The sequence below is a fragment of the Balaenoptera physalus genome (genome assembly GCF_965194825.1).
Source record: "Balaenoptera physalus genome assembly, chromosome: 19".
Taxonomy (NCBI): Eukaryota; Metazoa; Chordata; class Mammalia; order Artiodactyla; family Balaenopteridae; genus Balaenoptera; species Balaenoptera physalus.
The window spans coordinates 54519193-54534432 of NC_138900.1; the positions used below are offsets into that span (position 1 = coordinate 54519193).

The following is a 15240-nucleotide window of genomic DNA, read 5'->3' on the forward strand; positions in this document are numbered from 1 at the left end:
CACTTGAAATGTGGCTAGTGCCACTGCAGAACAGAACTTTTTATTTTATTTTATTTTATTTTAATTAATTTTAACTTTAAGAGCCACATGTGTCTAGTGGCTACCATATCACGTAGCACAGGTCTAGGTTCAAATCCCAGCACTTCCCTAGCTATGTGACCTTGGGCAAAATTTTTAAACTCTCTGTGCCTCTGTCTCCTTGCCTGAAGTGGGGGATAGTCGTACCTCCCCACAGGGCTATTAGAAGAATTAAATTAGTTCCTTTAGAGAGAGTACTTAGAACAGTGCCCGGAACATAGGAAATGCTCAGTTTTTTTATCTGCTGCTACTGTTGTGGCGGTGATGGTGGTGATGGTGCTGGTGATGATGATTCTCCTGAATGTTAAATTACAAGAGTGTCATGTAATTTTAAATACTAATTTAAAATCTTATCTACCTACACTCCTTCTTGCCTGACTTAATTTAATCTGAGTCTTACTTTGTTTAAGGCATTGCAGTCTATTTATGGCCTTAGCTAGAGTCCTTCTCTAAATACGTGGAAGGCAGATGAGGAGGGGGTGTAATGGAGGTCTAGGTGCTTCCTACCCACAAGTGAAGGAGGGTGGACATGATCTTTGAAGGTCCCTTCTAGTTGAGCAATTAGCAATAATAATAATAGCTCACCTTTATGGAATGTTTCCTCTGTGCCCTGTCTAGTGACTGATTTAGTCACTTTATCTCATTTAATCCTCACAACAACTTTATGAGGTAGCCATCACTACCCGCATTTTACAGAGGAGGAAACAGAGACCCCGATAGGCGAGTAAACTGTTCTCAGGTCACATGGCTAGTTGGGGATAGAGCCCGGGTCCACGCTTCTGTCTGTCTGACTCTGGACACACACTCCTCCCCGCTGTGCTTTACCACCCATTTACTTCCAGAAGCCCTTCCTTCTTATGAAAGGGTACAAAACCGTGAGCTGAATTATCAAGGAAGAGAGGATAAAGAAAGTGAAAAGAGCACAAGAGCACTGGGTCATGAGACTTTGCATTTGAGGCCCGGCTCTGCCAGGATCTCTGGATGTGATCTGGGGGAAGTAACTCGACGGTGCCCAGGGGACCACGGGCTGGATCACTGCTGAAGTCCCTTCCAGCCCTTACATTTGGACTCCAGGATAGCTGGGCAGGACATCCAGCACTGGATCCAGCTCAGAGAAACAAGGGACAAAATCTCCCCCTCTGGGTCAGGCATCCGAGAGCTTACACACCTTCCTCCTGATCTTCTCCAGCTTAGAGTGTTTGTACACCAACACCAGCCACCTTGAGGTGAACTTCCGAGTTGATGTGGTAAAGCCAGGAAAGACACTGGAGATTCCCATCATCTTTTATCCTCGAGAAAGTATCAATTATCGAGAACTCATCCCGTTTGAAATCAATGGGCTCTCACAACAAGTAGTTGAAATCAAAGGGAAAGGCACTGAAATGAAGGTAAGAGCCAGTTGGGGAGATCCTCGGGCTTGGCGCCCCTCCTTCCTGCCCTTCTTTGCCCTCCTGAGCCCACCTGCCACCCCCTCAAAGTCTCCTGCCCCCAAGCTGCTCTATGAGGGGGTCAACCAGTCCCACCGAGGGGTGAATGGTCAGATCAGACCCAAGTGAATCACATAGATCTCATTCAATACCAAACTTTACTGTATCAAAGGATACAAGTAATCACAGGATATCACTGGAGAAACACTCTTTTTCGTGGAGAAGTTTGAGACTATCAGATGCAGCATCCCAAGCGTGTACTTCTCGTCCCACATTAGGGCATGTAGTGTTTTCAGGTTACGAGGTGAGGTTGTTTTAAGCTCTGTGTGCAGACATACCTTTCAGTTATGGGACATCTTTCCTTAACACCACACAGACGGACATTCTCCAGCCAGCCACAACTCCCAGGATCCTATTTGACTGAGGGCCTTCCTTCTAACCAGGTGCTCCTAATAGGAAGGGAATGGTCCGGTCCTGCTGCTAATCCCTTTCTTCCCAGTGTCTGGTTAACATTTAAGGTATCTGTCTGGTGGGAGTATTTGCATTTAATAGGAAGTTTTGGAAAACTGAAGACCTTCCAAGGTCCTCAGCAATGCATAGGACATTTCAGCAACCAAGAGAAAATGGGAGGGGTGTATTCCCGGCAGCCTTCCCATCAAGCCAGAGAGCAACAGGACCAGGCCACCTGGTGTGTCTGCACCCGAGCCAGTGATGGGGTCTCTTCTGATGTCATTGATTCATTCGAGTGTTCATTCTTTCATCACTCATTCAGCACCCATTGTGTCAGGTGCTTTGCAGAAATCCTGCAGAGGAGACTTAAGCATGTTCTCTCACCTCCAGGAGTTCACAGGGTGGGGCTGGAAACCCTTGCCTTTGTACACAAAATGGAAACATGGGCAGGATAGAAAGAGCGTGTAGGGGAGGGGTGCAGTTTAGTGACTGGTCAAATGACAGTGACCAGTGGGTGCTATTCGTGTGGGTCACGTCATCCTGGAGGACAAGGCCCAGACTGACCTTGGCCTGATCCAGGCCAGCATTTTGATCAGTACTTTAGATGAGGACTTTGAAATGTACCTGCTTCTCCCACCTCCGCTGCCACCATCACCTCTCACTCCTCAAGGCTCTCTCTCCTGCCCTCTTCCAGTCCGTCTCCACAGAGGAGTAAGCCAGAGCAGCCTCCCAAGATACACACTTGATGGGGCCACTCCAGGCTGCACTGGCTTCCCACTTCTCCCAGAAGAAAACCTGACCCCTCTCCGAACTGTCTTCCCGTGTCTCCCCCTCGCTCCCAGTCACGGGCCTGACCAGACCACTCCCTCCAGCTCAGGGCCTCGCCACAGCTTGTCTCCTCCCTCGGGATCCAGCCCCCCACCACCCTGACGCAAACCCACAGGATCCCACCCTTCCTCTAGCTCTCAGCAGGAGCATGTCTTCCTCAGGGAAGCCTCCCTCACCCGCAGGCTGGCTCAGCCCCTTGTACCCTGAGCTTTTCCTTCCTAACATCTCTGAACCCGGCCGTAATTATGTGATTGTGCAACAAGTTGTTTAGTGGGCATTTTAAGCACATAAATGTTTGTTGAGTGGGCGAATGCCCATCCAATGTGAAGAATGAGGGACACAGAAAGAGGGGGAACCAGCCTTGCCTCACCAGGGTACATGTATTGTATTTCTTTTTCTCATTAACTGATGAACCCTCCTTCCCTGCTCTCTTTCTTGTCCCACAGATTTTAGTCCTCGATCCAGCCAATAAGGTGGTGAAGTTAGGAGCTGTCCTGCCTGGACAGGTGGCGAAGAAAACGATTTCCATCGTGAACAACAGCCAAGCCCAGCTCACATTCAACTTGTCAGTCCTGTTCTCAATTCCAGAACTCCAGGAACCCAAGGTTGGTGCTCGGGCCCCTAGTGGCGTCTTCATGCCCCATCCCTCCACGTCCCCCCCCCCGCCCCGCCCCGATGACAGGGATGACCGTGGTAGCGACACTGCCACCTCACGGTTCTCGTGCACCTTCAGGGTGCCAGGCGGTTCTGAGGGCTCTCGCTGTGCTGCCTCCGATCATCTCCACAGAAACAGTGTAGGGTGGCGCTTCTGTTATTCTCATTTTACATGTAAGGAAACCAAGGCTTGGAGAGGCTACATGCCTCCACAGGGCAACAGTGATGTAGAAAGAGAAGTGCCCTTGATGGATTCAGAAGATCTGGGCTCTAATGAACATACATATATCATCACAGCAGAAAATCTGAAAAATATGGAAAATCACAAAGCAAAACATTTCGCCTATAATCGCATACCCAGAAATAATCGCTTAACATTTTGGTACCTATCTTGCCCCTGTTTTTCCTACACATTTTTTAAACAAAATATTAATGTTCAGATTGTTTTGAAACCTGCTTTTCCCAACTTGCAGTAGCTCCTAAACATTCAACGTCATTTGTTCCTCTATACCTCCATTATGCAGATGGACCAATCCTCTACTTCTGCTCATTTCAGGTGTTCCTGGTTTTTTATTTTATAAGCAGCATTGTAATATCCATGTAAACAAAACTTTGGGTGAATCCATGACTCTCTGCTTAATACATACCCCTAAGAGTGGGCTTCTTGGACCAAAAGGAAGAGCGTGTTTCGATATACGTCACTCATCTGCCCCCGAAAGCTTGTCCCTCTTTACACTTCAATCCGTCGTGTGAAAGAAGCATGCTTGTTGCCAAATCCATGTCCTCGAGCTCCCTAAATAGAGAAGCTACAGTCCTGGCTGCCGTCTACCCAGCTCACAGTGTTTGGGTGGCCCTTTGAAAATGGACCAGGTGTATTTCGTTCTGAGGATGGACTATATCCATTCCTTCATTCAATTCATTCTTACATTTACTCAGTAAATCCGTGCTACGTGCTGGAAATATAAAGGTGTGCTTTAGTCAGCTTGGGCTGCCATAACAAAACACCACAGACCTGGGTGGCTTAAACAACAGACATTTATTTTCTTACAGTTCTGGAGGCTGGAAGTCTGACGTCAGGGTGCCAACATAGTCAGTTTCTGGTGAGGACGCTCCCCCTGGCTTGCAGACGACCACCTTCTTGCTGTGTCCCCACATGTCAGAGAGACAGCAAGCTCCAGCTCTCCGCTGTCCCTCTTTATAAGGGTGCTAATCCCATCATTAGGGTCCCACTCTCATGACCTCATTCTAAACCTAATTACCTCCCAAAGGCCCCATCTCCAAATACTACTCACATATGGACTTGGGGGGGACACAATTCAGTCCATAGTAAGGTGAATATGACATAGACTTTGGTCTGGTGGAGTTCACAATCTTTTGGGGTCACAGACACATGAACAGTCCCAGGAAAGCCTAGAAGCTGCAGAAGCAGGGTGTGATTCAGGACCAGGGCTGCTCAGAGGAGGGCTCGGTGGGCTACAGAAGGCCTCACGGTGGAGAGAGGTCTGAACTGAGTTTTACAGGATGAAGAGGTATCTCCCAGGCAGAGAGGTTGGGGAGGAGTGTTTCTGGCAGGCAAGATTATATAGGCTCAAAGGGATTGATGCTTTTGGAATCCTAGGTGTGATTCAATGTGGTAGGAGTGCTGTGGACCATCTGAGGATTGCAGGATACAGGAACACTGGCTGTGAGAGGCCAACCAAAGCAGGAGACCCAGTGGGCATCTCGTCCCTGGACCCCACATCACCCACTTTGCCATCCAGAGAAAGAGGGAAAACTTGCTGCTTCCCTTTCCTCATTAATCCAAAGTAAAGTCCTCATTCCAGTGGGTCAGGGCCCCTCACAGTTTGGCTGCACCAGTTCTGCATCTTGAGGTGGTGAGACAAAAGCTGCCAGAATGGCCTGAACCGGCACTGTCACCCCGGGGGGTCACTTCCATCATTGTGTTTTGAGAAATCTCTAAGGTCACTTTCCTATTGTGATTCTCAGCCATTATCTCACTCCCCCCCCCCCCACCGCCCTGGCCCCTCCCTGCCCGCCACAGTCCACTTCCTGGTGACTGCTCAGCACTCCGTACCAAAGGGAGCTCAAGGATGAAAAGGGCTTGACTTCCTTCAAGCTGATTTTGATTTGATTTTTACCAGGACCAAGGGGAGAGAGCAGCCCCTTATATTCAAGTTCCAACAGTGGTTCTCAAACTTTAGAACACATGAGTCCCCACATGCAGGTTCCAAGCTCTCCCAAGGAGACTGGTTCTCTTGGGCGGGGGCAGGACCCAAGAGTCTGCCTTTTAACCAGCACACTGGGAACTGTGATGCAGGGAGCCCAGGGAGCACGCCTTGAAAACCACCGGAGCACTGAGTGTTTTCTACTTGCTCTTACTGTTTCCTCCACCAGAGAGCAGGGGTTATTTGCAAGGGGCTGGAAAGAGAATTAACACCAATTGAATGCCTGTTACGTGCCACACATTTTGTACGGGTGATCGGGATCTTCACCGTAGAGTAAATCACAGAAAGTTTCAGTAACTCACCACAGGTGACACAGCTGGTGAGGGGGCAGAATGACATTACACCTGGCCTGATACGGTCCCAGCAGCAGGACCCCCGGAAATGGAGCCTCAGGAGCGCCCCACCCTCAGCTGCTGAGGCTCGTTGTCATTTTATCCAGGTCATCACCTTGACACCATTCCGCAACATCACTCTGAAGCCCAAAGAGGTCCGGAAGCTGGAAGTCAACTTCGCCCCGAAGAAGCGTGTCCCTCCCTTCTCCGAAGAGGTGTTCATGGAGTGCATGGGGCTCCTGCGGCCCCTCTTCCTCCTCAGCGGCTGCTGCCAGGCCCTGGAGATCTCCCTGGACCAGGAACATCTTCCCTTCGGACCAGTCGTGTGTCGGACACAAGCCACGCGTCGCGTCCTCATGTTGAACACGGGCGACGTGGGTGCGAGGTAGCAGAGCCCTCTGGGCCTGGATTCCCATTTAACTATCCCAGGACCCTCTGAAGTGGTTACTATATTGTCCCCATTTCACAGATGAAGTTGAGGCTCAAAGTGGTTATATGACTTGCCAGCAGGGACCCACCCAGGCACTACTTGGGGAGTGCTGCCATAGCTGTGCCCACTGCGCACCACACACCTGCAGGGGGCACCCTTCGCACCGACCTCAGTTAAACAGTGCCCTGAGGCTGTGGTATGGCAGCCTTGGCACTGGAAGCAGTGGTCTGCACCATCCACCCTCTGTCTCCTGCCTGGACCAAGTGCCAGACCACAGAGGGGGTGACCACACAGGGCCATCGGATCCCAGCGCCACCAAGAATAGGGGCAACTCTCATGTGAAGGGATCATCTCCACCCCCCGATCAGACCTGAGAGGCAGTGCAGGGAGCGGTTATGGCCACAGTCTCGGGAGGGTTCCAGTCCTGGCCCGGCCACATCCTAGCTGTGTGACCTCGGGTACACGTGTAAGCGTGTTCATGCACATGCCCCCCAGTGTGCCACTTCCCACCCTGCTCAGCCCCAAGGGAGAGCCTAGAGATCCCACCCAGGAACGACCTGGCCTTTGTCCCGCCTGCCTCTGCTTTGCCCAGCAGTCTTCCTCCTCCCAGGCCCCAGGGAGTGCACGAGGGGATGAACCTCCCAGCTAAAAGCGCAGGCAAAATCTCTTTTCTCAGCAGGATTGAGGACACCCCAAGGATATTAGTAAACTACCTTGTCTCCTTTTGTCTTGGAAAAGGTTTAAATGGGACGCCAGAAAATTTGAGCCTCATTTCTCCATCAGCCCGGAAGAGGGCTATATCACCGCAGGCATGGAGGTTTCTTTCGAAGTGACTTACCATCCTACTGAGGTGGGCAAGGAGATCCTCCATAAAAACTTGCTCTGCTTCATCCAGGGTGGCAGTCCTCTGAGCCTAACCCTGTCTGGAGTCTGCGTGGGACCACCTTCGGTAAAAGAGGTCAGTAGGTGCTGCCCACAGATGGGCCAGTGGCCAGAGTGGGCCCAGCAAGCCCCACAGGAGAACTCAGTCAGGCCTTCTAGAAACAAGTGGCCCTGTTCAAACAGTCCTTGGTGCCCACATCAAACATGTAGACCTGCTCCCTCCCACCACAGGGCCTTCGCACATGCTGTTCCCACCGCTGATATATTCATTTTCCCCTCTTCGTTTAGTTAATTCCTACTTATTCTTCAGCTCTCAACTCAAGCATCTCATTCTCAGGGAAGGTTGTATTGACATCTCTGGCTAGATCAAATTCTGTCATAAGGTCTGTAAGTAAGGGGTGAACACCTTTCGCTTTCTCTATAGTTAAAAATTGGGCTTGGGTTAATCCTCTGCTAGCCCTGTTCCTGGAAACCTAATAGTGGAAACCTGATAGTTCCTGGCAACACTGCTTATGGTCATAGACACCTGATCTCCATCTCCTGTTGTTTCAACAATGTTATATAAATGGAATCATGCAGTATGCTATAAATGTGTATGTACAAGTCTTGGCAAGAATATATGCTTTCATTTTCTTGGGTAAGTATGTAAGAGTGGAATGGCTGGGTCATAGGGTAGGTGTATGTTTACCTTTTTAAGAACCTACCAAATTGTTTTCCAAAGTGGTTGTGCCATTTTACATTCCCATCAGCCACGTCTGACATTTCCACTTGTGCCGCATCCCTGCCAATACTTGATATGGTCAGTTTTTTTTTAATTTTAGTCATTCTAACAGGTATGTGGTGATGTCTCATTGTGGTTTTTAATTTGCATTTTCCTAATGACTAATGATGTTAAGCATCTTTTCATGTACTTATTTGCCATCCATGTATCTTCTTTGTTGAAGTGTCTGTTCAGATCTTCTATTTTTATTTGGGTTGTTTGCTTTCTTACTACTGAGTTTTGAGAGCTCTCGGTATATTCAGGACACAAGTTTTAAATTTAGATCTTCAGTCTGTTTAGAGTTCATTTTTGTATGTAGTGTAAGACATGAATCAAAATTCATTTTTTTTGTACATGGATATCCAGTTGTTCCAGCAGCATTTATTTAATCGATTATCCTTTCTCCACTGAATTGCCTTTGTACTTTGGTCAGAAACCAATTGATAATATATGTGTGGGTCTCTTGCTAAACTCTATTCTTGTCCCACTGATGATCTTTTTGACTCTCTTCACACCAATACGACATCATCCACGTTGCTAAGCTCAATGGCTAGTTCTCACTGCTCATCTTACTTGACCTGTCGATAGCATTTGACACCTTGAACGAGCCCCTCCTCCTTCACACACTTCCTTCATTACATGGCCTCCAGGGTACCACCCTCTCCTGGTTTTCCTCCCACCTTATTAGCTGCTTCTTCTCGTCTCCTCTTCTGATTTTTCTTAACATTGGAACATGCCAGTCAGGAATTAGTCCTGAAATTCCTTCTTTTTTCCTAAATACATTTACTTCTTGATGATCTCATCTGGTTTCTTGGCCTGAAAAAAACATTGCTATACTGACAACACCCAAATATATATATCTATCTATATCTATCTATCTATCTATATATGGCCTGAACCTTTCCTTGAACTCCAGATTTGTAAATTCCACTGCCTGCTTAAGGTGCCTGTTTTCTTCCAGGTGGTGAATTTCACCTGCCAGGTACGCTCCAAGCACATACAGACCATCATGCTTTCAAACCGCACCAACCAAACCTGGAATCTGCACCCCATCTTTGAAGGCGAGCACTGGGAGGGGCCCGAGTTCATCACCCTGGAGCCCCATCAGCAAAACAAGCCCTATGAGATTACCTACCAGCCCCGCACCTTGAATGTGGAGAACCGCAAGCATCAGGTAGGTTGAGCCCCACCTCCCCCACTGTTTTCCTGGCACGGTTGGAGGGAGGAGTTGTGTGAGAGAGAATGTTAAGACAAGAGGGGACCCCCACAAATGATACTGGATCCACGGGGAATCATGTCCAAAGCTTATCAAGTCCAAAGCTTCCCTTTTCGTCCATGTATTTTCATGCTGAGGGGATTCTCTTGGAACCAGGGGCTCAGTTCTAAAATGGAGTCCTCAGCTAAGCATCAAGCAATTAATACTTAGTTTAAGTGCACAAATAGCATCATAGTGACTGTAATAAAAATCAAAAAAAAGAAAAGCCACAATCTTCCACCTCCCCTCCCCAAAAAGAACTGTTTTCATCTGTCTTCACTACTTTGAATCCTTATTCAAATACAGCCATAGCTGCCATCACATCATCCTCAGTTTTGCAACCTGTTTACTTTTACCTTACATTATATCATGAGCATTTTTCTATTTAACTATGTAATCTTTGTGATAATCATTTTTAACGACTGACTAATATTTCATTGAATGACAGTTCCATAATTTATTTAACATCCCCCAGTTGTTGGATGTTTAAGTTATCTCTAAATTTTCATCAATATAAGTAGTTCTAATATACACGTGTATGTATATATGTAACTTTTTCTGCTGTAGGGATTTTTCTTCAGTAAGTTCCTTGGGATGGGATCCCCGGTTCAAATACACATGAACATTTTTAGGACTCTCGGGAACATAGTCCCAAGCTGCTTTCCAAAAGTGTTATGCTTATTTGCAGAGCCTCCATTAATCCTGTGCTACTGCCATGCCTGAGAGGTAGCTAATAAAGGACCCTCTGTGTCATTCTGACCACATTTCTTCTTCTCTTAGGGCACCCTCTTCTTCCCCCTCCCAGATGGGACCGGCTGGCTGTATGTACTGCATGGGACTTCCGAGCTCCCCAAAGCCGTGGCCAATATCTACCGTGAAGTGCCATGTAAGACGCCCTACACTGAGCTCCTGCCAATCACCAACTGGCTGAACAAGCCCCAGAGGTGAGGGAGTGGGGGAGACGGGGGGAGGACTCACACCGTCGAGCCTAGCCCCTCCCCCGGTCAGGGCCCCTAGAGGACAGTGGGGGCTGAAGAGTCAAAGTTCTGGGCTGTGGCCAGGCATTGCCTGAACTGAGCCCCAGAGAGCGTCTCCTGTTCAGCGCTCTCCGTGAGCAGCTGGTAACTTGAAAACCTCCTAGAACAGAGCCTGGCGCAAAATACGTGCTCAGTAAAGGTTAGCCGTCATTATTATTGTCAAAATGATAATCGTGGTTGTTATTATTGAAAGCCCTGTCTTATCACGTAAGCCACTGGCCAGAGAAGGACGTCCCTTGGGTCTTGTACTTGCAGTGAGAGTGGAGGAGAACAGAAGACCTAGAGGAGCTTGAGGCCCACCAGCCTGGTCCCCTTCTTTCATGGAAAAGAAGCCAAAGGCTGGGAGAAGAGAACTGCCTGCTCAGCATAGTGGATGAAGGCCCAGACAAGCTGAAATGCTAGTTCCGCCAATAACTAGGCATTGTTAACTGAGCTGTCATCTTCCTTCTTTCAGCCTCAATTTCTTCCCTAGTAAGATGGAGAGGATAACAAGAGGTATCTCCGACAGGCACTGTGAGGTGAGGACTGAAAGCCTGTCATGTAACACGTGCGGTGCACCGACTCAGTTCTGGCACAAAATAGGCGGGTAGTAAATGGTAGTTACTGTTACTGTTAGTGCCAGAGTGAAGACTAGAACCCTGGACCCGTGTGCTTTCCATGAAATCAAGAGTGGAGATGTCACCTTGCCTTCTTTCCTTTGGGAAAACTGTCTCATTTTGTCTGTCCTCTCTTCTTGCACCCCTGTGCTCCCCCAGATTCCGGGTCATTGTGGAAATGTTGAAACCGGAGAAGCCCGACCTAAGTGTCACCTTAAAGGGCCTTGATTACATTGACGTGCTGTCTGCCTCCAAGAAAGACTACAAGCTGAACTTCTTTTCCCACAAGGAGGGACTGTACACAGCAAAGGTATCCACACGTTAAAGGCTCTGCCCTGGGACCCCGGAGGTTTGACCCTGAGGCTGATGATCCCCGTGTTGGGAGTGAAGATGCCCTCTCACAGCCAGCCTAGCGTTATCCTGTGAGGCTGACCATTTAGAGGGACCAGGCAAAGGCATTCAGGATTCCCAGACTCTTTAAGATGAGACCAGATTGCAGGGCTAGCCAGCCAACGTGTAGATCCATTCCAAGCCTTCAAGGTGGCAGAATCATGAAAATCTTTAAGCAGTAGGTAACAGTGGACCAGCAAACACCAGACCAGAAAAATAATAACAAAAGATCCCTTTTCTGAGGGCTTATAGAGTGTCCAGCATCACGCTGAGTCCCTGACACAGCTAGTCACATCAGAGCCAGGATTCAACTTAGGACCATCGACTCTAAGACTCCTCAGGGTCTTTCACACGTGAGCTGTTTGTTCTAATTCATTCGTCAATTCAACAAGCATCTCTTGAGCACATGTGCCATATGCTTTACTATGTGCTGGTAATGCAGCAATGATCAAAGATAGGCACAGTCTCTGTTCTCCTGGAACACACAGTCCAGTGGAGGGAGATGGACATTCATCAAATAATTGCACTATGAATGCACAATTACAAAATGGCCTAAGTGCTGTAAGAAAAGGAGCATATGGATCAGGGGCTCACTGAGAGGTCAGGGCTGAAGAGAACTATAGAGGAATTACCCGCTTACAGGTAGTACTTGAAGCCAGGATGGAGGATGGAACCACCGAGGGAAAGATTTTAAAGTGAAGAAATAGCATGTGAGCACAAAGAAGCGGCAAGAATAAAAGGAAATAATAACAAGTCCTGGCAAGGGCGTGCAGAACATGAATCCTTCATGCAGTGCTGGTGGGAGTGTAAATAGTGCAGCTGCTTTAGGACAGTCAGGCAGTTCCTCAAATGGATAAACGTAGAGTTACCATGGAATTCAGCAATTTATATGCAAAATAGGCGAAAACATACGTCCACACAAAAACCTGTACATAAATGTTCATAGCATCATTATTCATAAAAGCCAAAAAATGGAAACAACCTAAATTTCCATCAGCTAGTGAATGGATAAATACAATGGAATATTATTTGGCAATAAAAAGTAATGGGAACAAAGTACTGATTCATGCAACACTGAAATGAACGCTGAAAACATTATGCTAAGTGAACGAAGTCAGTCACAAATGGCCGCATATTACATGATTTTGTTTAAATGAAATGTCCAGAATAGTCAAATCTATAGGAACAGAAAGTAGACTAGTGGTGCGTAGGACTATAGTTAAGGGATGGATTAGGGGGAAGTGGGAATGATTGTTACTGGGGACAGGGCTTCTTTTGGGGGTGGTGAAAATGTTCTAAAATTGAGCATGGGGATGGTTGGATCACTTTGTGAATATATTAAAAAAAGCACTAAATTGTACACTTTAAATGGGTGAATTGTATAGCATGTGAATTGCATCTCAATAAAGCTGAAAGGAAATATGAGACATAAAATATATATCAAGAAGTTCTAATGCCCATCTAACAGGAGCTCCCGAAACAGAAAAACAAGATAATAAAAGGAAGAAAATACTCTACGAAATAATTGAAGAAAAAAAATGTCCAGAGCTATTTGACAAAGTCTGAGTCTTCTAATTGAAGGAACCCACCAAGTTGCCAACGAAGGTGAATGAAAAACAGACTCACATCTAAGTACATGAGAACAAAATTTCAGAAAACTGGGATAAAAGAGAAAGTCCTAAATAATTCTAGAGAAAATAGATGGAAGTAATATTCACAATAACATCAGATTTCTCATGGCAATGCTGAATACCAAAAGCAATAGGGTAAGCTATTCAAACTGTTTAGAATGACTTTCAATTTCGAATGCTTTTTCCAGACAAGACTATCATGAGAGCAAAATAAAGACACTTTTAAACATGCAAAGACTCAAAGTAACCAACCCATATACACAATCCCTATCTGAAAGAAGTGCTACAAAATTAAAATTTTTTCTTTTTTTCTTTTTTTAATTTGTAAACAATTTATGTTTACGTTAACAGATACAGTGGAAAATATGAAACATTAATTCTAATTAGCAAAATGATTCCTCTTGTAAATGAATCCAAGAGGAAAGTACAAGGATACAATGAACAAAGAATCAAAATTAAATTGATAGGTAATTTCAAATAATTGTTGAAAATAAATCTGAAATTAATATTTCATATGACCTCAATATAGGAAATAGCAAGGGGAGGGATAAAATAAGGCAATGAAAAAAATTTTCTTTAGTTTGGAAGCAAATGGGGAGATAAGAGATTTTCTCATTCATAGAGAAGGGTAGGGAGAGAATTAGAGCTACTTGTAAACTGTAGGTATGAACAGAAAAATACCAGTAAATATATTTATTAAAATACAAGTGAAGGGACTTCCCTGGTGGCACAGTGGTTAAGAATCCGCCTGCCAATGCAGAGGACACGGGATCGATCCCTGGTCCGGGAAGATCCCACATGCCGCGGAGCAACTAAGCCCGTGTGCCACAACTACTGAGCCTGCGCTCTAGAGTCTGTGCACCTGGAGCCCATGCTCTGCAACAAGAGAAGCCACTGCAATAAGAAGCCTGTGCACCACAACGAAGAGTAGCCCCAGCTCGCCGCAACTAGAGAAAGCCCATGCACAGCAATGAAGACCCAACGCAGCCAAAAATATAAATAAATAAATGAATTTATTTTAAAAAATTAAAAAAATAAATAAAATACAAGTAAAATTTTGGGTAAGAATGACAACAAACCCAGATCACAGGATCTCTTTACAGTAACATATATACTGAAATGAACAATAACAACCTAAAAGTGTTTTAAAAGTCAAAAATACTTTTGCTTCCAGTTACGTTGGAGTAAGTAGACCCTCACCATAAACAACCATAAAACTGGACAGAATATCTGAGGTAACTCTTCTTAGACATCGGACAACAGGCAGCACAATACGGCAATCCATCAGAGAGAAGAGAAACTTACGAAATGAGTCCTGTGATTGTCCTCTCTGGCTTGGCACAGTTTCCTGACTGCTGTGTTGTCAGCTCTAGAGCAACTACTAAAAATCTATTGTTTAAAAATATAGGTAAGAAGCCAGTAGAGGAAATAAAATATATTACAAAAGATTACACATTGATCCAAAAGAAGGCAGGAAAGTAGCAAGCAAGGAATGAAAAAATAAGAGACAAATGGAAAAGAAATAGCAAAAGGGCTGACTTCAACCCAAACACATAAATGATTGCTTTAAATGTAAGAGACTAAACACTCCAATTAAAATACAGAGGGTATCAGAGCACTCTAAATTTAAAGACAGGAAGAGATTGAAAGTAAAAAGGCAGGTATGTAAAGAACTATTACCACCTATTGTAATAAGATAAACAAGGTATTAAAAAAAAGCAAAAACTGGAGTAGACTCTACGTCACAGAAGTAAATATGTGAATGACCAAGAAGCACATGAGAAAATGCTCAACATCATCAGTCATCCAGGGAAAGAACTGAAAAAGGGGAGCAGCTTATCAACAGGTCAGACACAGGGGTGAGGGGACAATGCACTGCAGTTACGAGTGTGAGCTCTGGAGTCAGGCCAACCTGGGTTCAAATCCTGGTTCTGATACTACTCTGCATGGTACCCTGGGCAAGAAAATAACTTGCTAAGCCCGTTTGCTCATGTTTAGAAAAACCGGTGAGGGGAATAGTAATGTTGCCTACAAATTGTATGAATTAAATAAGTACTTCCAGTGCCTAGTACACAGTAATCAAGTGTTAGATGCTATCATTATCATTATTATTATTATTAATATTATTAACTATTCCAGCAGCAGCAGGAATTGGAGTGAAGCCCACCACAACATGCACCTCTTGAGGTCTTGCTTGTTCTCCAGGGCCACTCAGCTGTCCCACTGGGGACACCTTCATCTTCAGCACTAGACGGTGCTGCTCTA

General features: G+C 45.9%; 1 protein-coding gene across 2 annotated transcripts in view; it reads left to right on the forward strand.

The window, feature by feature from the left end:
• The window catches only part of HYDIN (HYDIN axonemal central pair apparatus protein), a 443025-nt gene that overhangs the window by 410298 nt on the left and 17487 nt on the right, over nucleotides 1-15240 (forward strand). For both annotated transcript variants that reach the window (XM_082438963.1, XM_082438964.1), the window contains 7 exons: nucleotides 1268-1466; nucleotides 3230-3388; nucleotides 6102-6379; nucleotides 7163-7382; nucleotides 9028-9240; nucleotides 10102-10265; nucleotides 11114-11264. In XM_082438963.1, the coding sequence (XP_082295089.1) occupies nucleotides 1268-1466; nucleotides 3230-3388; nucleotides 6102-6379; nucleotides 7163-7382; nucleotides 9028-9240; nucleotides 10102-10265; nucleotides 11114-11264 (1384 nt within the window). The remainder of the gene's footprint in view (nucleotides 1-1267; nucleotides 1467-3229; nucleotides 3389-6101; nucleotides 6380-7162; nucleotides 7383-9027; nucleotides 9241-10101; nucleotides 10266-11113; nucleotides 11265-15240) is intronic.